We start from the raw sequence: 26177 nt of genomic DNA on the forward strand, positions 1-26177 counted from the left end.
TATTCACTTTAATTGCCCCAAATACATTTCTGCAATTGTTAACATTTTAAGGTTGTTAGAGGCGTCCGTATAATATATTTTTTTGAAAAGGGTCATAAAAAGGTAAGAAAATGTGCAAAGGAACAGAAAAGGAATCAGTCTTGCCTTTTTTGCCGCGGTGAAGAAATAATAGATGTAATGATATTTCGGGATTAATAATTATTATTTACATATTTTTTTTTTTTTTTTTTTTTTTTTTTGAGATCCTAGGTCAGCATACTTCATCCACAAGTTTGGATCCATTAATGCCCCGGTAGGTCACCCTGCTGGGTCGTACCAATACCCCGTGGTTGGGCTTGCAGTGAAAGTACCTCTTCTCCCCCACGGAGCCGTCGTTCTTTCCCTTGGCGCTTCGGAGCTCCAGCCCCAGCCACACACCGGGAGCGAAGTCCGTCGGGCCGACGTATCGGATGATGGCCATCTCGTTGGAACTGGTCAGCAATACCTGGGAACCCTTGTGCAGTTTCACTCCCCCGTCGCCAACGCTGCCGGCGGCCGAACTGCTCCAGCTTCTACGGAGAGCAGGTTTCTTGGGCCTGTCCGAGGGGCCAGAAATCTAAGCATTAGGTAGATTCAAGATATGTGCGCAGCCCGTGCCCTCACAGTGTCAACATTACACAGTAAAGAGACCCATCAAGTTCATGCCATGGGGATATCTAGAAACAAAAAGAATTTGCCGGTGGATCGGCCCCATTCGGCCCCTGTCTAGTCTGCCCGTTTCTCCTGCTGTAAAGACTCAAACCTTAATCAGTCGTTGGTCTCGTCTTAGATTCTGGAGCCGTATGTCTATCCCATGCATGTTTAAATCCCCTCGCTGTATTACCCTCTACCACTTCTGCTGGGAGATTGTGCCATTTATCTACCACCAGCTCAGTAAAAGTAAAAGGTATCTATTTAAAATCACCGAAAAATTAACATAACCCAAACACGTTTACCGATCTGAAAGAACAGATGTCTAGAAGGGAAGCCACCCGGACAGACCATCTGTATGGCAGATGAGACAGCGTGGCGCGTTTAGGTTATTACAGGCTGTCGCCCCGTTTCTTGGCAGGACGCTATGCGGGGTCTACCAGCGCAGTAAATCTCAAACACAAGAAAAAGACTTTCAGCTCAGAGTCCGATCAACCAAATGAATACGGGAGAAGTTGGATTTTTGGTAAGAATAACAGCCCCCCGCGCCCCCGCGCCCCCCCCCCCCCCGTTACGTTCTCAGGAGAGCCGCACTTCACAAGTTCCTCAAAGTGTTTGCAGGCACTTATCTGCTGCTAAAAGCCTTCTGAGAGCGGAACGTGGAATCATTAAATGCAGCCCTGCTGTGTTACGGTTTATTCAGCCGGCGGCATCAGGACATCACAGCGCTGCGCTGCTTTGTTCATCATGCGCGGCTGCAGTTCAGATTGGGGGGGATTGAGTACAGAACGCGTTGCGCATCGAGAAAGGCAGGAAAACGGATCCAAAGCGCGTCGCCGTTTCATTTCCAGAAGCTCTGTACCTGCAGCGTACTGCATGCAGCAGAAGTAGTTGGAGCGGGTCTTGCGTGACTCGGCTGCAGCCGATGTTAGTGTCAGCTCTGCAGCCAAAGCAAAGGGCACGATGGGGCAGGAAAGGGCACGATGGGGCAGGAAAGGGCACGATGGGGCAGGAAAGGGCACGATGGGGCAGGAAAGGGCACGATGGGGCAGGAAAGGGCACGATGGGGCAGGAAAGGGCACGATGGGGCAGGAAAGGGCACGATGGGGCAGGAAAGGGCACGATGGGGCAGGAAAGGGCACGATGGGGCAGGAAAGGGCACGATGGGGCAGGAAAGGGCACGATGGGGCAGGAAAGGGCACGAAATGTGACATTGGGCCACAAATATCGTGGCTAGTTCGGGCCTTTACGTCACGGGTCCTAGAATGCCCTGTCCCGGGAGTCTGAAGGTGGATAAGTCAAGAACTCCCACAAAGCTCAGCAACCTACATTCACAGCCTCATTACTGAAGTTCTAGAATAATGGGGGCCGCGAGGTCTATGCTTGGTCGGTTATGATGAAGAAGGTATACATATATACACGCACACAAATATTATATGTAAAAGGAACAGGATTGCCCCACCGGGCCATCATCATCACTTCGATCCATACGTTTTTATATAATGTATCGGTTGTCTTCGGTTCTATACGCCCCGGCAATAACGCAGCCATCGCTAAATGTATATGTAACCAAGATGCCCATCCCCCCACGGCGATAAATACCTTCCGGAAGAGTGTCTTCTGTCGGCTTCCTTGTGGGAGGTGGACGAGGAGCTGTAACTCCGTCTTAAACCTGTAAATATCACACACTGCAGCTGTAGCGGGGTTTCAGAAACGTAACAGAAACGTCAAAATCTGCACAGCCACCACCCGCTTTTTTGTTGTCCGGCATCCCGGTCAGAGCCAGAAATACCCACCCGGGAAGGAATAATTCAGTTTATTTACTGGGATTTCGGACAGCGAGTCGGATGAGCCGGAGACCCTGCGATAAAAGATGATAAACACCATGGATTAAGGTGAGAGCGGTGAAGAGAGCGGCTCGCGGCGTAACGGGGCGGATAGGGCACCCGTGGGGCGAGCATGGGAGGTAAACATGCGGGAGAACATACATGTGCATCACACGCTAGAACACGGGTAGGGAAACAAGAAACACTCAAATGGTTTTCCATCAAACAGCCTCAAACCTATTGTTTGTGAGAACAAAAGGCAAAGAAGAAACTGCCCCAAAATACATTTATTTATATACACACACACACACACACATACATATACATATAATGTATGTATGTATGTATGTATGTATGTATACATACTATAATATTTTTTCGTCTCAACATAGAGAATTAAGTACATTTTTTCTTTTAAAAGACACTATCTGTTCTACAAATCCCTGTGGGCCGGCTTGGACTCGTTGGGGGCCAATAAGATTTGGGTTGGGAACCGGACACGTGCAAAAGGGATAGCGCTCTTTTAACCCTTCACGGGACAGAGCGTTTGTGGATTTTTTTTTTCACCTTTGGACTCTGGAAGGAGGTGCAAAAATCCCATGCTTGGGAGGGCAGGTAAAGTACTGGACGCCCGAGATGGATCCATCGTTCTTCCCGTGAGGCTTGTCCAGCTCGATGCCGCACCAGTAACCTGCAAAGAGACGCACAGAGATCAGATAAAACATCGATAGTGATCATGTGATCATGTAATACAGCAGAAAGAACACGGAAGGGGTTAATCGCCAACAAACCCTCTTCTCAAACAATAAAGGCAGAGGAGGCGCTCGCCGTGATCACGAGAGCCTCCGTTCCTCCTTAGAAAGGAAAGACGTTCTTCGCAGCAAGGGCTGTAAAGCTCTGAAATCCACTGTTTTTTTTACCTCTACTACTTCTGCTGGGAAGCTGTTCCACTTATCTACCGCCCTCTCAGTAAAGTAAAACTTCCGTACATTGACCTTTCTAGTTCCAATGAAATCTTACCCGGTGCAAAGCTTGTCTTCCCGTAGAACCGGACGGTGCCCGTCCTCTGTCCCACCACCAGCACGCGGTCCCCCGCGTGGAAGTCTCCGCGCTCCGGACCTCCGACGCACGGCGGCCGGTTCTGCGAGTCTGGAAAAAAAGAACGAGGAATAAGCACCGGTACCGGGACCGCACCGGACGGACACCGCGTGACCACACAGGACTCTACGGTCTATTACACAAAAGTGACAAACACAAAAGACTTAAAGCAGCTCAGCGCGTCCGACGACGACTTAAACGGGACCAGATCAGAGAATTACCGAATAAATTGCGTTTTTTGGGGGGGGTTGAGCTGATTTAAGGGAACCCGGGTCCGTTTAAGTGAAAAAAACCACAAGAAACTCCATCCGCGTGGAAAAGTATTTATAAAACTGATCACTCTCATCATCCTCAGCCCTTGAAATTATTTTAACTCCATCATGTCTCGTGACCAGCGGGCCAATTAGAGCGCTGATAGACGCTGATAGCCGTCACGGACCATTATATACTTTAACCCCGTGTAACAACAATAAACTGTATCTGTAGGTTGGTGGGAGGAGCCAGCTAATCATTCCCGCCCCTGATTATGCTGCTCGGCTCTTTGGTGGAACCCGATTGGTTCAGGTAGCCTTAGAGGGAGGAGCGTTAAACAGTACAGTTTTTGCTCTACAAAAAATAAAAAATGTAGTTTTTAATTTAATTTAAATTTACAAGCGGATTGAAGAATTGAATATTTTTTAGAATAAATAAATAATAAATAATATTTTCCACGGGTTTCGGAGAGCTCCTTGTGCTTTTCTCATCATTACACGGCCATTCCACGTGAACACGACACACGCACCACGTTAACAAGGGGTGACCATTTATCACACACACGGGGGGGTTCGGAGCCATACCATCAACGCTTCGCAACGAAGAGGACTTTGCCCTAAACGGAGCGTTTGAGGTGCGGTTAGCGGCGCTCCGCTGGCGAGGAGGGCGCCGGGGGAGGGGCGGCTTTGCCTCCAGCGTGGAGGAGTTGGAGGAAGAGGAGGAAGAGGAGAAGCTGCTGGATCCGATGTAGAAAGCTGAAACGAGCGAGCGGGACACGGCTCGAGAAACATGGACAGCGACAAACATGCGCGGACGCACGACACAGACACACGTTCACCGGCCGACGCGGCCAACGAGAACATCACGCCTCTCGCTCCGCTTAGCGAATCGGGAGTCAGAAGGGGTAAAAATGTGTTAACATTCTATTGGTTGCCATGGTAACTGCATCACTTGTTACTGGTAACGCTATGTGTAATTCAGCACGTAGATAACGAAAAGTTTTCGGATTTACTTTCATGTTAACAATTAAAGCTCCCATGAACCTCAGCCAGCAGTGACTGGATGCAGGGAGCAGGGAGGACAACAACTCTTTATCCTGCAACGAGCAGAGGAGGAGAAACATTAGAACGAGAGACTAAAACTAGAGGATCAGAGGATTAGATGGAATGTAATGAAGTTTTACTTTACTGAGAGGGCAGTGGACAAATTGAACAGCCTCCCAGCAGGTGTGGTAGAGGGTAATGCAGTGAGGGTATTAAACATGCCTGAATCTAAGACGAGACCAGCGACTGATTAAGGTTCGAGTCTTTACAGCAGGAGAAACGGGCGACTAGACGGGGGCCGAATGGGGCCAATTCTATTTTTCTCAGGCACCCTCTGGACAGCAGCATGTCGGGGGTTAATCTTTTACCTTTCTTTGGATGTGAAGACTCGTCGGTGCTCAGGAGAGACTCGTTGGCGGAATTTCTCTTGGATAGAACCAGTCCTGCCGATTTATACAGAATCCGTTAATATAAAACGCACTTAAAGGGGGGGGAATCCGAAACGCCGCTATAATCCCCCCCCCACCCCCCCGGGTAAAAAACACATCAAGATTTTTCTCAACAGGCATAAAAGGAAGTTTGGACGGCTTCCCAGATGCCAACACATTAATTACCCAACATAACTACTACATTTAGTCCCAAACAGAATCTGCCGGCCCCACCCGGCCCCCGTCTAGTCGCCCATTTCTCCTGCTGTAAAGACTCAAACCTGAGTCTTGGTCTCGTCTTAGATTCAGGAGCCGTATGTCTATCCCATGCATGCTTAATACCCTCACTGTATTACCCTCTACCACTTCTGCTGGGAGGCTGTTCCATGTAAGCCTCTGACCCTCTAGTTTTAAATGACAGCCTCTTGCTCTAACATTTTAGGTGCCCCGCACCCCCAGCCTCACCGGTGTTAATCTTCGATGTCACTCGGCTCAGGTCGATCTTTTGCGTCTTGGCAGAAGCCGACGATCGGTTGGAGGAGCTCCTAATAAACGTCTTCATCGGTTCCACCGCTTTCCTTATCTTAGAGAGAGGGGCAAAAATACCTGGCGGAGGGAACGCGGGGCAGTTAGGTGGATATAAGAAGGTAGACGGGGGGGGCACACAGACAGTTAACCCTTTTGCCGTTTGTATCAAGAAAGCTACCGCCACGCGTTGCCGAACATGCTGTATTAGCGTGAATTGCCAGCCGGGGCTATATTTTTGGTATAGCCAATCGATGGCAAGAAACAGCAGACGAAGAAGGAGGAGGGCAGCTGCAGCAGCAGGGCTGCATCTTCTGCATCAGGTAAAACAATAGGTGGAAAGAACATAATATGTTCTGTAAAGAACCCTCACGGTATCCAAGGGCAACGTAAAATAAAATGTGAATGTTCTATTTTTATCTGGTTTCCGCCTTTATTACTTTTTGTTTTATATAGCGCCATCATATTCCACGGCGCTGTACAATGTACATCGAGCGCACATAACTATCGCAGGACTGACTGCAGCTGCCGTGGGGGGGGGGACATCAGACACCTGAAGGATTTGGGATCTCACGCGGTGCGCTTTAAATAATGGTTAACCAGTGAAGCTAAACGCAGCTCCGTCTCACCGTGTTGTGCCGGGCATTTAAAATACTGGATCCCGCCGATGCCGCCGTCGTTTTTGCCGTCAGGCTCGTCCATCTCTATTCCGGCCCACTGTCCGGACGCAAACTCCGCGGGGCCGCAGTATCTCAACGTGCCGACCTGCGGAAAGGCAGACGGGTTACCAAATCAAGGCGTTCAGGAAGGACTTTGTGCCCTTTAAAAAGATGGTGTGTGCCGCCAGACGCAGAATACCAACGCAATCATAGCTGCCGACTGTCCGAAAAACTAGGATGAGATGAACATTGCTTTCGGCATCTGATCCTTAAGTCACATCGCCACCTAGTGTCCGACCGAGGAACTGCACAAACCAGAAGATGAAATCGCGATCGTGGGATTGAGTTCCCGAATCCCCCCACAAGCTCTACAGTGGTAGAGCGGCATAGGCGGGACTGTCCCGTGCAAAGCGGGACAGCTGGGAGGCATTCTCCTGCTCGGTTTGACTGAAGGATTATGGGTAACGACGGGAAGTTTTCACGCTGTATTCTGGCTGACCCCAGCTTTAAGAGAAGGAGAGAGAGAGAGCACAGCGGGCACTTGGTATGCATTAGCGGGGATGTCTGGGACATTAAACTGTCCTTATAATTAAGAGATTTTCAAAGAGCAGGAATATCATAAGATAATAAAAAACCAGACGCTGGAACACAACCCATTCGATCCGCCATCAGAAACCAAATGAAACCTTGTTTACTTCAGCAGGACAATGAAACAAAATGCTGTTAACCCCTTAATGACAAAGCCCGTACATGTACGGGCTCAAAATGCATTGTTTTCAATGGGTTTAGGAACCGCCCGTTGTCCTTAAGGGGTTAATTGCAAGAAAAACAAATATATATATGTATTTTTTTTAACTCTAAAAGCTATTATGAAAACTCCGCCGTCCAATGCTTTTTCCCAGAAGGATAATCGCATTTAGACAAACGTTTCGGGGCGAGACGTACAGCTGTAACGCGGACACCAACTGCAGTCAGGGGGTTTGTTTTGGACAAACAATCATTGTGATGATTGCATTCTAAGCACCGCACTTCCGACGGTCAGCCATAAGGCCTGGATGTTACTGGCTGCCGTCCTCGGACATACAACTCGTTACCTTCTGTTTTCTGCCTGCTCCCCCCCCCCCTTAAATGGACAAAAGACTTAGAAAACACAATTATTTGTCTAACAGGCTTATAGACAATTACCCGCGCGGCGTTTATTTCCCCGTCTAGACGCGGTTTACCGATAATTACATTCACGGCAGAAATTGCCTGCATTTGGCTGCTTGTATTAAAATAATAAAAAAAAAAAAAAAAAAGGATAAATAAACATTAAAAAGAAGTGCAATATTATTTACATGCTTAAAACGGAACAATTGTCACAAATTGAAATTCTAAAATATTCCTTTTTCTAGCGAACGGAGACGACTCGTCGGCGCACGAAGCTTTGGGAACAAGCATCGCTTATTATTAAAACTGAAAGAATCAACAAGAAGGGTTTGCATTTCAGAGCTTAAAACGGGAATTAATCGGAAGGCTGCTGCACTGAAGGATGATTGAGAGCGCGGCAGCTGCAGTTTAACGTTGATAAATGTAAAGTTATGCACTTGGGACATAAAAATCACCCCAAAAAATAGAATTCTACTGTTCTGTCAGTGACAACGGAAGAGAGGGACTTAATAATCCCGAAGTCCTCTGCCATTAGAAAGGCTGTCTGAACAATACAGTTGGATCCTGTAGCCCCTCTCGGGGGTTAATTCTATTACCGCCACTTATAGATAACTTGGACCGAACTCTGCCCCCGATCCCAGCCTCCCCAGACCACTCGCTAGTTCTCGGGACGGATTTAAATGTCAACCCTGTAGTACAACGCCAGCTTAATATGGGGTTCACCAGCTGTTATGGAACAACTCCTATGACAACCAGCCAGCCATCAGCTAGCCGACTGCCATGGGAGTTGTGGCCACATACATGCGCATCGTAGCACACGCTCTACTCTCTGTATTAATGAATGCGTTTGATAGGGCTTTAAATAAACTAAAACCACCACGCAATCAGAAGCAACTACAAAACAAAATAAAGTGTATTGGAGACACGAGGATTAATGCAAAAAGTGATAAAAAGCGTGAAAAGTGGCGTCAACAACAAAAACAGCAGGGCCATTCATTCTGTGTGATAAGACCACTTTGCAAACTTTGAACCAGAATCGCTATTTATATATAATTTAAATAATTCCTAAAATAATAATAATAAAAATAATATTATTAGTCGTAGTATTTTTTATTATAATAAGTTATTTTGGTTGAGAATGATGATAATTACTTTTATTAAAAGACAATAAAATAACAGTTCCCTTATTTCTTGTACCTTCTGCCCGGCAATCAGTACGCGGTCTCCCAGCTTCAGACCGGCTGCCTGGAGAGCGGCCGTTCCAGAGACGCCGTCGCGGTTGGGAAAGAACAGCTTGGAGAGATCACAAGACAAGGGCATCGCATCCAGAAGGATCTGCCGGATATCTTTTGCGACGGCAGCCGCGTCGGCCATCTCCAAGGGCATATCGACGGGGTCAGGGACTACGTCGGCTGGGATACGTCCTTTATCATCCTGTAAAGGAAAGAAAAAAAAATCCAGCGCTGTATATACTGTCGGTCGCCACGGAAAAACCTGGAGACTCTTCAGACCTGGAGGTGGCGTTGCTGTCAGTCATGTGATATTTTGGGGGACTTTTCCGGCTCAAACACCACACTGAGCTGATGCTTTACAGCAATGCTAATGAAGTCCGTACCCTCATAGACTTTTATTAGTCAGAGAGTCAGACTGGATGATTAAGACTGAGCCATTCTATTGTTCCCCACAGAAAGTATGATAATGAGTCGGGGTGTTTGTTTAGTAGATTGAGGATCAGATAACAGAGCGAGAATCATACAAATGACTGATATGCAGCTGTCTGAAAACATTATATTATGGGGGCAAAAACTAGAACTGGTAAAAAAATAAATAAATAAAATTAAAAAAAAAAAAAAAAAAAAAAAATCAAATTTATCAGTTGTTGGTCTCTTAGATTCAGGAGCCGTATATCTATCTCATGTAGTGAAAGTGGCAGACATGTTACATTTTGGAAGCAGCGTATATTTATATTATATTATATATATATATCTATATCTATCACAGCGTTCTCCTTCGGTTTCTTACCCTGAAGGCAGGATTGGCTCTGTGTTCCAGCAAAGTTTTCACAGCCCCCAGGCACAGGTTGGAAGCCGCAATGTGCAGAGCCGTGCCAAATTCAAAGTCATGGCAGGTGGCATCCACATCTGAAAGAGAAACAGATAGCGGCAGCGGGGCGGCGGCAGCCAACCGCGAGCAACACATTTATAGAAAACGCAGCTTTCATCTACCGAGTCTGAACATGCATTATTTATTATTAAAGATCTTGTCAATCTTTAACGGGGAGATCGCCGATCCCAGCATCTACTCCTGTACAGTATTCTTCTACAAAGCGGAACCAGCAGCGACCCAGACCCCGCACCGGCAGGGGGGGCAAAAAACGCTAAATGTTCAAAGATTCTATCTCTAAAGGGGCAGAGAGATATCAGACCTCACGCCAAGAAGCACTGTAAGTGCTTAAATTACTGTAAGATCAGCTGATCTATTGGGGGGGCTGGGGGGGTTACCTTTCGGCTTTGAGGCTTTCAGCAGAATGTCGATAAGTTCCGGAACGTCAAAGTAAGCGGCGTAGTGCAGAGCGTTCATGTTGGTCCATCGGCTCCGCAGGCTGACGTCCGCACCCAGCCCGATGAGGCGGGAGGCGAACCTGGCAGACGTTTCCGCATCCCCTGGAAGTGAAAAGAAGTAAAAATACGTCGCGAAAAAGTATCACTCGACAACGAACGATTCCGACAATAAACACGAATCTTCTACAATACAGAAACAATCTGATCCAGGACACGCGACATCCCATTCGAGATACCAGTAATTATGACAAGAACCGGCATGAGACCTAATCTACGCGCCTCCAACGGGCAGATCGGCCCCATTCGGCCCCCGTCTAGTCGCCCGTTTCTCCTGCAGTAAAGACTCGAACCTTAATCAGTCGTTGGTCTCGTCTTAGATTCAGGAGCCGTATGCCTATCCCATGCATGTTTAATATCCTCACTGTATTACCCTCTACCACTTCTGCTGGGAGGCTGCTCCACTTATCATCCACACTCAAGTAAAAACCTTACATTACATTTAAGTCTCGACTCTTTTTAGATTATGGCTCTTTAATAACCACATAGTAACATGGCAGCAACACAAAGACACCAGTCCATCGAATTCCTCCTTGCTGTTGATCCAGAAGAGGGTAAAAAACTCACATTAAAGCCTGAAAAAGGGCAAAATTCCTTCCAGACTCTAAATCCGGTAACTCGCGGGATCAACCGGTCCTCAATTTACACAAGTGCCCCGAAAATAAAACCATGAAAATGGTCACTCGAGCGGTTTGCCGGTTAGAATCGAACCCGAGCACGCGGGATTCGGTTTGCCGGGGGTCTGATTATTAGAGGTATTATTACCGATGCCCTGCGCGCCGGATTTACAGGTGTAATGCAAGAGGGTCATGTCCGTCAATCCATCGCGGTCGTTCACACTGCAGCCTCTCTTCAAAATCTGAAATACAAAGCGGTTCATTTTATGTCATTAAACGGAAGCAAATTAAACGCTATAGATTAAAACCTCGTAGGCTGCCAAGCACAGGGACCAAACCCCGAAACGCAGGGGCAATCTTAGGCTGCATCTTAAAAGTAGTTTTATACATTCTCTTCCTGCCACAATAAATACAGAACCTGCCGGCAGATCGGCCCCATTCGGCCCCCGTCTAGTCGCCCGTTTCTCCTGCTGTAAAGATTCAAACCTTAATCGGTTGTTGGTCTCGTCTTAGATTCAGGAGCCGTATGCCTGTCCCATGCATGTTTAAATCCCCTCAATGCTTGAGCCTCTATGCGAAGTACAGACCACCAGACTGTATCCCACTTCCGTGCAAGCAAATACATTTCTTACAAAAAAATATAAAACAAAATAATTCAGGATACCAACTACATACAGCACCGTTCAAAGGTTTGGGGTAACAAGTTTCCTTGTTTATGAAAGAAAAATAGACATTTTGTCTATTAAAATAACATGAAATGGATGAGAAATCCAGCGCAGGCGGGGTTAACGTTGTAAATGACTATTGTAGCGGGAAACGGATGATTTTTAATGGAATATCTTAATAGGCGTACAGAGGCCCTTTATCACTCCCATCACTCCTGTGTTCCAATGGCCCTTTATCACTCCCATCACTCCTGTGTTCCAATGGCCCTTTATCACTCCCATCGCTCCTGGGTTCCAATGGCACGTTGTGTTCACTGATCCAAGTTTAAGTTTAAAAGGCTAATTGATCGTTCGAAACAAGGACATTTCCGGCTGTAACATAAAAGCCAGAAATGTCCTTGTTTTCCATGAAAGTGACCCCAAACTCTTGAATGTGATGTATGAAGCGAAAAGGAAAAAAAAAAAGACAGTTGTTGAATCCATCCGGACCAGAAAGAATGAGTAAACAAATAAACGGATAGTAAAGTAACAAGCATTTAGAACGGTTTGTCTACCAACATCTTAGCGACACGGTGCGTCTGTCCATACGGCACACGACACCCTACAACACCCAAGAGAAAGACGGGGTATTTATATAAAAATACAAGGTTACGTTTTTAGTTATTTTGTGCATTGGATTTCCGTTAATCGGCTGTTTGCATAAACTCGATGCTCATTAGGAACTCATTTAAATTCATAAACTCATCTGCTACATGCCAAACTCATTGCGACTAAAGCCACTTTATGGATATTTACGAAAACTCGGCAGGGGTCTGGCCATTAAAAACCAAATTTCCTTGGTCCGTGGCCATATATCCCGTCGGCATTACCGGCTTCCGGCGACCGGTTCCCAGAACGCCCCGACGATTGTTTAGAACATAACATATGTACTGACGGGGTAATCGGTAAATCGGGGAGGATTTCTAGACACTCGGGGAACGGGGATTTATTTATGCTGAACACCTGTTTTAGTAGCTTCTGCTTTTGTCTCTGCTGACCTCGGTACTTTTAGGGCTCTGGAAATGAAATCGGATAAATATCTTTGTGTGATTTGGAGGCCAGGACAGGTGGCGCATAAAGTAAAACCGGCAGATCAATAAAATAAAAGCAGATCCAAGCCAAAGATATCGGCCAATTACAAAATCAGCGTACACCGCAAGGAGTTTAAAGGGACCGGACGCGTCAACGGGGAAGAATGCATATTTAATAACTTTACGAGTACTTTAAAAAGTTTTAAAAGATTGCCTGCCTTAGGTAGAAGCTGCAGCTTAAGGGCTGCATTTCTGCTGGATGTAGCCAGTGTTTGGCTATTTGAAGCAGAGAATACAGGGTGGAAAGCCCTATCTTTGCAATTAACAGGATTGGCTTTATGCTCACGGTGGAGTCTCATTAGAAAACATTTGCCGAGGCAGCGCCGGAGCATGGAGTGTCCCTTTCGGTGGGGGGGGGGGCTTTGGGTTCGTCGATGATGAGGTTTGGGGCTGCTGTTAATTTCAAAATCTTTTTACTGTCTTTTACCTCTACATTAGGTAAAGAGGGACCCGCTCACTCACCAGCTTATAGGTTTATATCCCCCCCCTTGTTAACTTTTTCCCCCTGTTATGCCTTTTAGTCAAAATATCTGACCGGTTTTTACGACTTCCAGGAGCGAAATCAAAGAAAATATATTTTTCAAATCTTAAAAAAAAAACCCTAAAAAAACCCTAAAAATATATGAAAATAGGGTGCATTGGACCGTACTGTCCTGATTATGGGCTGCACTCTTTGGTGCCATTTTAAGGAAAATTAAATTAATAAAAAAAAAAAATAATAAGGACTATTAAGCATGAGGCTACCATTCTTCACAGCCTTTTTAAGGCCCCCCTTAATTTACGAAGCACCCTCCAACCAATGACCCATTAGGAGTAAATTTTGGGACCACATTGAAAAGATTTTTTTTTTTTTACTTTTAGGCAGGAGGCTCCCGTCTTCTTCAATAAACTTTAGTCAGAGGAGACTCGGCTATGTAGATACAGCAGACGGGAGTAGGAAGCGAACATCACGTCTGCCGTACTACCAAAACACGAGCAGAACAGGGCGGAACTAATTTCATCAGCTCTCGTTTCCGAGGGACAACATTATCGACGGACCGCACTACAGCAAGGGCTCCATTTCATCAAGCTTTGTCAGTCTGCGCAAACAAGACAGCACAGGAAATTAAAACAAAAAAAAAATGTAAGCCTCAAATTGCTTCGTGAATCTGTCAAGATCGACGGAAGCCGGCTGTAAAGTCTTAAGAGCAACTCTGCGCCTTTCAAAAAGAGAGAGGCGAGCGATACGGGGTAAGAGCCAAAGATATTTAGAGTTTGCTACGAAACATGTTCTAGAGCTCTAATTAACTCACACTCTGACGGAGAGCGAGTTTGAGCGAGGACTCAGAATATACAAAAAGACAGATAAGAAAAATGTGATTCTGTTTTAGCCGATCCTTGATTGTTACAGATCTTCAATGAAACTGCTTCATTGGTGGTTGGTAAATGGAACAGCCTCCCAGCAGAAGTGGTAGACGTTAATACAGTGAGGCTATTAAACATGCATGGGACAGGGATACGGCTCCTGAATCTAAGACGAGACCAACGACTGATTAAGGTTTGAGTCTTTACAGCAGGAGAAACGGGCGACTAGATGACGGCTTCTCTGCTTCTACCGCTCTCAGTACAGAAAGAAGAAAAATAATGAAGAGGTTAAAAACCCCACTCAATTTCAGACGTTTCCATGGTTACTACCTCGTTTCCAATGATATCGATGTTCTGCTGGACTTGGGGGACCCACTGCCTTAAGATGGCGAAAAGCTCTGGAATGGAAGTGTTGGGGTCATATAGAATATCCTGGCACGAGGCATCGTTGGGGTCAAAAAAGGAGAATTCTGTCAAGATAAGAGAAAAAAAAAAGTAATAAATTACTAATCAAAAAGTAAAGAAAAGTGAGCCTGGAAATGACATCACTTCTCGGAGCGCAGTGTCAGGGAGGGAGGATGAGTGAAGCGCATCGCAGGACCCGATCGGATCACATAGTGACATACTTACACACACACAGCAACATACTTACACACAGAGTGTGACACACGCACCAACATACTTACACACACCAACATACTTACACACAGAGTGTGATCCACGGTAACAGTTACACAGACACACACGGCAACAGACACACACATACACGGTAACATACTTACACACAGAGTGTGACACACACACACACACTTTTACACACGCACACAGTAACATACTTACACACAGAGTGTGACACACACACACGGTAACATACTTACACACAGAGTGTGACAGACACACACATACTTTTACACACACACACGGTAACATACTTACACACAGAGTGTGACACACTTTTACACACGCACACGGTAACATACTTACACACAGAGTGTGACACACACACACACTTTACACACACACTCGGTAACATACTTACACACACGCACACGGTAACATACTTACACACAGAGTGTGACACACACGCGGCGAGACAGTTGCTCCCTTCAACTCACCGCAGTCCATAGGCATTGGTGCAGCAGCCACACAAAACGTTACTGGAGCGCCGGAGCCGGGGTAATAACAGCGGGCGAAGCGGAGGAAGTCTTCTTCAGGACGGCCAACTGCCCAATCTCCAACGGTCATTTTCCAGGAAGCCGCCTGCAAGGACGGGAAACAGAAAGAACCCGAGCGTGAGAACCGGAACACGAGACCAATGAGCCCCCCAACACACGCGCCACATGAACCCCCCCCAGCCAGAGACTACAGAATTGCCCCTGATCGCTGGGGCCACTGGAGATCCAGGAGGACTTTGGAAGCTCCACGAGACTGGACACAAACCGGGATCTGCATGATTATTCCTCCCCTTTTCTTATCTCCATCATATTGTTAAATGTATATTATCTGTACAGACACCCTTTAAAGGATCCGGACATGGTGTAAATGCCTCCATTGTTACACTAAACACCCTGGTGGCTTGACATGGAACTGCAAGTAAAGAAAGAAAAAAAAATATATATTTATATCAAGGTTACTCCGCAGAAGATAAATGGAGCAGCCTCCCAGCAGAAGTGGTAGTGGTTAATACAGCGAGGGAATTTAAACATACATGGGACACATCACAGGGCTCATTATTCACGCCTCTGATATAGACTATGACATCATCGCCCAGATGGATGGAAAATTACTGACACAAAACAAGCAGGGAGTCGGGGTGGATTCGCTGGGAGTTTAGATTCCTGCCCTTTCAGCTCCCTGACTTCACTCTGCATTCAAAGAGACAACAACAACAGGGAGGGGCCGGGCCGGCCCTGTATAATGTATACTTCAATACGTGAATTCCTTTGAACCATCCACTGCACAGGGCTGGCGAGATTAAACAGCGGCTTTAGTTGAAGTTGAGATTATTTTTTATTGGGCCAACACAGAAAAAGAGTCCATCTGAAGAAGAGACCTCTGAGGTCCCAAAGGCTTACGTAACCTCCTTTACCGGTTCAATAAAAAGGTATCAACTAAGGACTCCATTTTCTCCTGGGCTACTACTGCATGTTCAAATTACCCTCAATGTTTTAGCCTCCACCACTTCCGCTGGAAGGCTGTTCCCCTTATCTACCACCATCTCAAAACAAAAAGTATCATATAAACCGAGTGAGACGTGTGGTCGGCCTTGCGACGCAATCCTTTTTATCGGAGAAGAGCCCTTTCAACGGGCAATCCCTGAGGGCAGAAAGGTTTAAAATCCCTCGCTAAATGCCACCACTGACAGGCATGCGTGTCAAGCGTCAACTACTCCCTCAGTGGCCTGTTTAAAACTGAAATCTGGGCAAACCGTAAACTATAAACAAAGTAACCAAATACGACAACATCCTCCACGAAGGCTCAATACCCTATTGCATGCTGCAGGTGGCAGCGCTCCGGCGTGTAAAGTGTTAAATCTCGCCCCCTCTGAGAAGTTGCAGCTTAACATGCGACGCATTCTAATAATTCCTGCTTCCCACCCATCCAGCCGCGCAGCGCCCTAAACCCCCCCCGCGCACACAACGACCCCCCCCAGAAAACAGCAAATGAGATCATTTTAACCCCTCCACTGCCGGCAAGCTTCAACAACCCAAACATTTTTTTGAAACCGAAACTTTCAACTATTTCAGATCAAATTATTTTGAAGGTTAAAAAAAAACAAAAAAAAAAAGTTATTTTGGCAACTTAGTTACTATGATAACCAAAAGACATAAGATCCGAGACGGTGACCGTCCAGAGCAAACACATCTACACGGTAACCGTACGCGGCACCCTCTACGCCTCCCGCCGGCGGCCAATAACTCGCGCAAAAGAGGCGGAAAAACACAGAAAAACAGCATTTTATATTTCCTACAATAACGAGGATTTAGACTGCAAGAAAAAACACATTGCTGCAGATAACACACATATATATATATATATACACACCGTATACACACTAATATATATATACATACACTAACACTACCATTCAGAAGTTTGGGGCCACTGAGCTGCATACTAGCAGAAGAGTTCAAAAACCATCAATTATCCTTTTAACCTTAAACTTGGATCAGCGAACACAACGAGCCACTGGAACACAGGAGTGATAAAGGGCCATTGGAACCCAGGAGTGATGGGAGTGATAGAGGGCCATTGGAACCCAGGAGTGATGGGAGTGATAGAGGGCAATTGGAACCCAGGAGTGATGGGAGTGATAAAGGGCCATTGGAACACAGGAGTGATGGGAGTGATAAAGGGCCATTGGAAGCCAGGAGTGATGGGAGTGATAGAGGGCCATTGGAACACAGGAGTGATGGGAGTGATAAAGGGCCATTGGAACACAGGAGTGATGGGAGTGATAAAGGGCCATTGGAACACAGGAGTGATGGGAGTGATAAAGGGCCATTGGAACACAGGAGTGATGGGAGTGATAAAGGGCCATTGGAACACAGGAGTGATGGGAGTGATAAAGGGCCATTGAAACACAGGAGTGATGGGAGTGATAAAGGGTCTCTGTACGTCTATGAAGAGATTCCATAAAAAAATCAGCTACAATAGTTATTTACAGCATTAACCCCGTTTGCGCTGGATTTGACCCATTTCATGTTATTTTAATGAACAAAATTAGCTTTTCTGTCAAAAAACAAGGACATACAAACATAGACTTTGCCGGCACCCTCTCAGGGTATATTTTATATATAATGCACAGATTATATATCCAGCACAAGATTTTCTTGTTGCATAAGTAAAGGTCCCAAATCCATCCTAAGACCTGAGCAAGAGGTTCAGCAGCAACTGAGGTGCTGGTGATTGACAAGCTGCTGGTGGACAAATACCAATACCCAGAATTACCGTACTAGCGTGGTTACCACCAGCACTGCTTTTATAGTGCATTGCTATGAGACCACAGCGGAAGGGTTAATCATATTAGGACACCCGAGGCAGGCAGCACCTGCCATTTACCCCCTTTAGACCCCCGCCCCCCTCCTCCAGTAAGGATGCTCAGACAGTGCAGAGTGGCCCCGCTTTTGCTTTGGGGCCCAGTGCACCCCCCGCTCCCCGCTCTGCTCCCCCGGTTTTACCGTCAGCACCGAACATACAGCAGGAAGCCATCCATCCAGCGAGCAGGAGGTTAAATGCACTGACAGGCTGACAGCCCAAGCGCTGCGGCCCGCCCACCTCGGGAGGGGCGACTCTGTCACGGGGGAGGGCGCACGCCAGTGACGTCACGGGTCTTGGAGAAGCAAGAGGGGGCGGAGCCGCTGTCTGTAGTTAGGATGAGTGTCAGGCACTCTCTCTCTTTGGGCCCCAAATATCTCTGTCCCCCATTTTTCCTCCCCTGATGCCCCTCTCTCCTCCTCTGATGCCCCTCTTTTCTAGGAGGTCAGAATGTTTGCTGGGTATGAGGGTATCAGAAGGTTCTACAGCCCTAAAAGCCCCGATAATGTGTATAGAAACAGCAGAAAATGTTTTTATAAATTAAACGGGGTAAATAAAATGAATAATTCTAAATGACGGTTGGGCGTTATGAGCTGATGGCTCTTATACCGCCGGAGACTGGATCTGCCCTGCGGGGTGTTACATAAATATTACTTTATTGAGGGTCTGAAGCCTCCGCAGATCTATTTTTGTTAAAAGGTTTGCTTGATAGTTTTCTTAAAGATAAAGAAAAATGTTGTCCTTAAAGGATCTTTACATTATATTCCAGCCACGCGGTGACCGCTCTAAGTGTATGGTTTTTAAACCGGATTCCCCGTGTAATAGCTTGCTAGCCTAAGGGTATCGGTAGACCAGTCTAGCTTACACGCTTCTATGTCAGGGGCACAAGCATGATGCCGCTGGGTTAATTACCAAACAGCGGCAAAGGGTTAAAGTGCTCGGTGTGTACACAAAATGAGCGGTCCCAAAACCCATTGAAAACAATGCATTTTGAGCCTGAACATGTACGGGCTTTGTCATTAAGGGGTTAAACACGTTTAGATACTGAGCGCTTCTAAGTCTATTTATTAAACCCATTATGCCTGAAGCCTGCCGAGGAGTCACGCTGTAACTGTACGGCTCCGCATCAGACTTGCTTAGTTAAAGGGACGCTCCTGTGTCTCTGGCAGCCTTACCAGCAAACAAGGCATATACGTTTAAGAGAAGCTGCAGCTTCACAGATGCAGTGCTAATGCTTCTACTACTACATATAGACCATGTATCAAAGCGGAGCAGTGGGAAGGCATGCTATGAAAAGACCGCATTAAAAATCTCCGAGATATGTAGTCATATCCCCGATGTTGAGTAGTGTGCTGCGCGCTGTCCCCCGTTCCCTTACATTATTATGGGAGTCTGCAAAACCTGCCGACGGAAGACAGCTTTAGAGGAGAAAATATTTTTAACTTGCAGGTATTTTCACTAACGTAGTTCCTTATGTGAAGCAAAAGCCGTTACGCATAAATGTGATGATAAAGTCGATAAAAGGTCCGCTTTAATCAGTTAAAGGGACAGTTTAATGTCACTGGGCAGCCCATCTATAGAAGAATGCTTACTAAAGTGGACCTCTTGGCTCTGATTTGCATTAAAGTGCTTAAGATGGGTGAAAGTGTCCCTTTAAAGAGATTCTTGAAGTTATATATATATATTTATCACTAATAAATACATTATTTATATATATATATACATTCGGCTAAATTTCATTTGTCCCTCCAAAAATAGCCCAGGATCCCGATAATGAATAAGTTGTCAGGTTGTTTCCAGAGATGAAATTCTGCTCCTCACCAGATAAAGGATGGTTAATCTGCTAAATCCTTAAAGCCTATTTGGACTTGACATCTGTCAATGGAAGAGGCAGACGCAGAGTATCTCTGTATAACACGAAGCTATCTTACCGGTCGGCCAATGAAGAGAGATCTTTAGAAACAGCCCGAAAAAAACCCAAAACTTTTAGGAGCGGGTGGTCCAGACCACAAGAAAAAAATGTTCTTCTGCATCTCTCAAGCTCGGGGAAGTGGACAGCATGGAGACTCCACTGGATACGTCACAGAAAAACTGTAAGGATAAGCTGTTTATTTGCTGAATCCGTTCGGTTGAAGTTTTTTTTCGCGTTACGGAATGGGTTGTTCACCTTCTCACAGTGGAATTATCCAAAGTATTGCCAAAAATGCAGCAAAACCTTTAAAGAGAAATAAAGCCATTCTCCCACCTGACCAGAACGGAATTACAATCCCTTTGGTGGGCATCCAGAACTCAAGCTCTGAAGAAACCGGTGGAAAGCTCGGTTCTGAAACCTCCAAGGAGGGTGATGAAAGTGATCCATACGCCTGTCACCAGGAGAAGGGTTCTACGGGGGGCCACCGTTGCGCTGCTGAACGTGTATCTTTACCAGATGGCCAGGAGGAAGCACAAGGTTCTGCAGATGAATCAATGGTTAATTTACGCTACCAAAAAGGTGAGAGACCTTGTATGAGGAAACATAGCTCCACAGGATCAGAACTTGAGTTGGCTTCTGATGTGCAGCGCGGGACTAGCATTAGGAGAAGCAGAAAGTCAAAGAGGTCCAACAAACAGGGTCGACGTTCAAAAGCAAAGGAGAAGCCAATTCTTCTTAGCGAGACGGAGAAGAAAGTGGACTTTCCTGAACCGCTAGTCAAGGCACATCAGAGTGCCTATTCTTATCTGAGCCCAAACATTTCGAAATACGAAGCTGTCATTTCAATGGCGAATCAAGCGACTCAGACGCAACTAATAATGCAGCAGATGACAAGCTTCATGGTCATGCGCTTTGATGAGATCATCCAATGCCTCAAAGAAATCACAGACGACGGAGAAAAACTTCTAAAAGACGTGGGGAATGATTTAATTTGGCCGCTTGGAAAGGGGAACCCGGACGATCAACCCGATCTCTTACAACAGTTGTTACAGTACACGGTAAACAGAATGCAAACGTTGAACAGCACCGTGGCTTCGTTGACTTCAAACGCGTTGCAGGAAACCTGTAGTTACCTACAATCGGCCGCCGCCAGCATGCAAGAAAAACTCAAAGTTAAGCAAATGTGTGATGAACGGCTTTCCAGGATGATTAAATTACTGGAAGATTCAGCGGCTGGTTCAGTACAATCTCATCCAAATGACTTGACTCTGTATTCGGAAGACAGTGGAATTGGAGGGGATAACGAGTCCCTCAAGGAGTGCAGATCGCCTGACAAACAGGAAAGACGGACAAGTCAAGATTCATCGGGAAATCAAGGTGTAAATCAATCTCAGCAAGAGGCAGCCAATAAGAATATTAAAGGCATAACTGGCCAAACCATTCTTCGCAATCATAGAGTTGGTAAACAATCCAGTATGGCTACCAGTCTTTCAATGAACTCGCTCGATTCCAGTACAACTCTAGAACAAGACAGCAACAACGACCAAGAATCCGAAGATTCTACAATCAGCGACGATAGTGACGATGGTGAAGGAGACAACGCAAGTATATCTAGTCAGGTCAACTTGCATCAAAGGCCTATGACGTCCCCAGCTGGAGCAGGTTCCTTCAAGCACTCGCCAAAATGGTTAGAGAACCCCGAGAATGAAGAAATGACGTTGAAAATGAAGGAGGCTATCAGTGAAAAAATTAAATTTGTCCCAGAAAAATCAAACAGTAATGTCTGGATCAGAGAAGAAGAGGTCCTGGCGAGACCTAGCACAGCCGATGGAAGCAACAGGAGAACCTCCAGACACAGGAGAACTAGGTCTGCAGAGTCGCTCAGAAGCCAGACAGAAGATCCAACTCTGATAGAACTTCAAAGGACACAAAAAGAACTCGACAAAAAGCTGCAGCTGTTATATAAGACGGGCAAAAGTACGACCAAAGAAAAGCTACAAAATTTCGACGTCAAATCTTTTTCGCATGCAAAATGTATTGTATCAGGAAATAATACTTCTACCGGCAAATTAAAGTCATGCCTCGACAAAAGTTTTAACATTTTGCCCAGTCAAGAAAGACTAACATTGGTGGGATATGAAAAGAGCGCAGAGAAGAACTTGCCTCTCCGCGCAAAAACCACAGGAATGGGAGCGTCAGTCCAACCTGAACGCGAAAAGACAGAAGAAAAAATTACTTTCGTGGAACGAAATTTAGATAACGTGAATGTTTCTCCCCAAAAATCGGTCCGTAAACTAATTGAAACGTTTAGTCCGGCGGATAACCTTCCCAAGATTTTAAGTGTAAATTGTTTGGGGCCACTTAGATGTGTTCGGAAGTTTGGTGTCCCAGTACTCCCTCCAACCATTCCAGCCTGTAGGACATTAGAACCCTTGGACCATAAGTGCCACATGTCATCTCGAGACGATAGAGATTGTGGGTCTACCTGTAAACTTGTCACCAACTTTACATGTAAAGTGTGGGATGAAACGGTCAGACATGATACAAATGAAACTGGCATGGAAGACCTAGAAAACCTGCCTCCTCCTCCTCCTGAAATCCTCATGGACGATTCATTCAATGTTCTCCAAACCAAGGAACCCGAGGAGGATACTCAGAAATCCACCCTAGAATTTGTGTCATCTGATTCACCGTGTATCCTGAAGAAGATGGGAGCTTTTCAAAAAATGAGAGCTTCAGTAAAAGTCAAAGATTTGTTACCAAGTAAGAATGGAGCTTCTATGGAAAAAGCATTCAAAAGCCAGGAGGACAAGATCGTGCTTCGAACAAATAGGACGGAGTCTGGTCAACAACTTGTAGCTCACAGGGAACAAGAAAGAGTCTTTGAAATGCAGCGCAAACATGAAATAGAACAGGCTGCACATCTGTATAAGCAATCACACAAAATAATACCCTTGCAAAATCCGGGTGAAATGGGTAAATCAAGCAATGATGAAGAAAATAAAGAGGTTTCTAGTGATGTACAACGTCTGTATCAACAAAAACAGTCCTTTCCTACGCACAAGGGAAGTGAGAAGTCCCCAACCTCAAATAGAAAAGCTTCACCAACAAGAGTTGCGGTTTCATCTGCATCATCTGAAAAAATACCAAACAGCCCGCCGACACACAGGGCTATAATTAAAACACATTACAATGTACAATCCAGTCCTCCTCCTGTGCAGAGAAATCCCAATCCAGTGAATTCTCCGAAAGTACCAAGTCCTCCAGCTCAGAGAAAGCTTCCAAGTCCGCCATTCCAGCGAAAGATACAGAGCCCTCCACATATACGAAGACAAGGAAGTCCACCAAGTCAGCATAGGCAAACAAGCCCACAAAGTCAACAAAAGCCTGCAAGCCCACCAAGTCAGCATAGGCAAACAAGCCCACACAGTCAACAAAAGCCTGCGAGTCCACCAAGTCAACAAAAGCCTGCGAGTCCACCAAGTCAGCATAGGCAAACAAGTCCACAGGGTCTACAAAAGCCTGCAAGTCAACCAAGTCAACGTCGGCTACCAAGTCCTCCAAGTCAACAAAGACTACAAAGTCCACCAAATGGACACCGACTACCAAGCCCGCCAAGTCAGCCTACACCACCAAGTCTGCGTAGGCTACCAACTCCACCAAGTACTCAACTAGGACCTACTACTTCCTCCCATTATGCAACGTCCCCACCAGTTTCTCCATCACACAAGGATCTAAGAAGAAATTCCGATGAGCCACTGCCTTCTTCTAAGATATTTGGAAATGCTCAATCGATATTTTGCCCATCGTCCACTTCCTTGTTTGAAGCCAAAGTACTGTCACCACCAAACATTTCTGGTACGGATGTTGCCTCCACTCCATCTTCAGCTCCTCAACTCAGGCACAGTTTTTCTGGACGTCACAGAGTGGCAACAAGTGCTGCCAACCCTCAACCTTTTGTCCGTCGGTGCTATTCCGATAGGAGGCCAAGAGTCCAGCTTCGACTTCCTGCACCAATCTCACCTACGTCTCCTAGCAAATCCTCTCCTCAAAATCCAGAGTAAGATTGTTTAAGAACTGTTATTTATCATACATATTGGTTTTTTTTTTATTAAGGTTTGTTAGAATATCGTTCCGTGGGTAAGAAATGAGAATCGCAAGGCAATGAGACGTTTTCATTAGAAAGGATGACATTTTGAGCGTTTTGTCTAATACAGCTAAAAAATAAATGTTTGTGGGATCACATCAAAAGGTTTCAGATAGAGTTGCCATATCAGCATTTTTTTCCTGGACACATAACTTTCAGAGAATGCTCCTCACCACCTATAATGTTGCCCAGGAGATGGGCCCGGAGTCTCCGGGGTCCCTTTCATCTTTCTCTGGGTGGGAGGAGCGATGCTAGGCCATGCCTATACTCCCCACCCACTTTCCCACCTGCGGCTAGCCCTGAATAGCGAAGGGTTAGACCCGCCTCCTTGGCTGGCTAGCCTCGTCCCACACAGGGCTAGCCCCGCCCCTCACAAGCCCACTTCCCCAAAAGAGGAAGCGCTCCGGGTAGCTTCCCCAGGGGAAATTCCTAGGTATGGCCCCTATGTTAACTATACATTACACAGGGCCAGCTCAGCTCTTCTGGCAGGACAATCTCAACAGAGTTGCTTCATCATAATTAAAATGAAAATGATGTCATCCCTATCGTTGGATTACCCAAAGTGATAATCTGCAGAACGTATTATAGCATTGGGTGACGACAGGCTTTACCATTTCTGATGGTCACGTCGTTAATGTGAAAGAGCCTTTTTACAACCAAGAATATTGATTGGGGGGCAAGTGGGTGACGCCGACAGGAAAATGTTATAACGAAGGTTATCAGAAATTGAATTGAAATTATATTGTTCAGACATACCGTGGTGTACACAGTTTACTTTAGAGAGTAGTAGATAAGTGGAACAACCTCCCAGCAGAAGTGGTAGAGGCTTATATGGAATGTAAACATACGGCTCCTGAATCTAAGACGAGACCAACAACTGATTAAGGTTTTAGTCTTTAGAGCAGGAGAAACCGGTGACTAGATGGGGGCCGAATGGGGCCGATGTGCCGACAAATTCTATGTTTCTATCTGTATTTAGTTTAATAATGAACTTCGTGGAAACTAAAGGCGATGGCAGTCTGTGGCAAGATAACCTAATGGGGAGGAATAACCATGCAGATTCTGAGAACAGGTAGTTAAGATACCTTTCTTCATAGTGAAATGCATCAGAAATCCAGCGCAGACGGGGTTAATGTTGTAAAAGAGTATTGTAGCTGGAAATGGCTGATTTTTAAGGGAATTTCTTAATAGGCGTACAGAGACCCTTTATCACTCCCATCACTCCTGTGTTCCAATGGCCCTTTATCACTCCCATCACTCCTGTGTTGCAAAGGCCCTTTATCACTCCCATCACTCCTGGGTTCCAAAGGCCCTTTATCACTCCCATCACTCCTGTGTTCCAATGGCCCTTTATCACTCCCATCACTCCTGTGTTCCAATGGCCCTTTATCACTCTCATCACTCCTGTGTTCCAATGGCCCATTTATCACTCCCATCACTCCTGTGTCCCAACGGCCCTTTATCACTCCCATCACTCCTGGGTTCCAATGGCCCTTTATCACTCCCATCACTCCTGGGTTCCAATGGCACGTTGTGTTCGCTGATCCAAGTTTAAGTTTAAAAGGATAATTGATGGTTAGAAACTCTTTTATAATTATGTTACAGCCAGAAATTTCCTTGTTTTCCATGAAAACAGCTCAGTGACCCCAAACGTTTATTTTTCGGTTTAGGTTTATGTTTGGTGTGTTTTGCATGGTTTAGTTGTTGCCGGGCGGTATATATGAAGTATATAATAAAGCACGCAGTAAGCAGACGCTCCCATGTAAAGCAGTTTCATGTTTAAACGCGTTTGTCCTTCCCCAAAGTGATGCTCACCCTGCCCAGCATCAGGAGAAGCAACACCCAGCAAACAGGATTTTTCTGTTTTTATTGATTTAAAAACACAGAACCTGTCGGCAGATCGGCCCCATTCGGCCCCCGTCTAGTCGCCCTTTTCTCCTGCTGTAACGACTCAAATCTTAATCAGTCGTTGGTCTCGTCTGAGATTCAGGAGCCGTATGTCTATCCCATGCATGTTTAATACCCTCACTGTATTACCCTCTACCACTGCTGCTGGG

The 26177-nt window shown here is 45.9% G+C and overlaps 2 protein-coding genes across 4 annotated transcripts; one reads left to right on the plus strand and one right to left on the minus strand.

Annotated features, from left to right (window-relative positions):
- Positions 1-219: 219 nt before the first annotated feature.
- Positions 220-18303, minus strand: CLIP4 (CAP-Gly domain containing linker protein family member 4). Of its 3 annotated transcripts, none has more exons than XM_053459489.1 (16): positions 18205-18303; positions 15139-15283; positions 14354-14493; positions 11033-11126; positions 10151-10312; positions 9672-9790; positions 8847-9083; positions 6471-6606; positions 5782-5922; positions 5257-5331; positions 4430-4600; positions 3516-3644; positions 3063-3186; positions 2466-2530; positions 2272-2341; positions 220-575 (listed from the first exon to the last, which is right to left on the minus strand). In XM_053459489.1, exons 2-16 carry the CDS (start codon positions 15266-15268, stop codon positions 251-253), a joined length of 2118 nt encoding a protein of 705 aa, XP_053315464.1. In that variant the 5' UTR covers positions 15269-15283; positions 18205-18303; the 3' UTR covers positions 220-250. The 3 variants fall into 3 exon arrangements, with proteins under 3 accessions (XP_053315464.1, XP_053315465.1, XP_053315466.1); XM_053459490.1 differs by having other exon boundaries at positions 18223-18290; XM_053459491.1 differs by lacking the exon at positions 4430-4600.
- Positions 18304-20215: 1912 nt separating this feature from the next.
- On the plus strand, positions 20216-24037 carry PCARE (photoreceptor cilium actin regulator). The gene has a single exon (XM_053459113.1). It carries the CDS (start codon positions 20216-20218, stop codon positions 24035-24037), a length of 3822 nt encoding a protein of 1273 aa, XP_053315088.1.
- Positions 24038-26177: the final 2140 nt, after the last annotated feature.

This window comes from Spea bombifrons, chromosome 3, assembly GCF_027358695.1.
Source record: "Spea bombifrons isolate aSpeBom1 chromosome 3, aSpeBom1.2.pri, whole genome shotgun sequence".
Taxonomy (NCBI): domain Eukaryota; kingdom Metazoa; phylum Chordata; class Amphibia; order Anura; family Pelobatidae; genus Spea; species Spea bombifrons.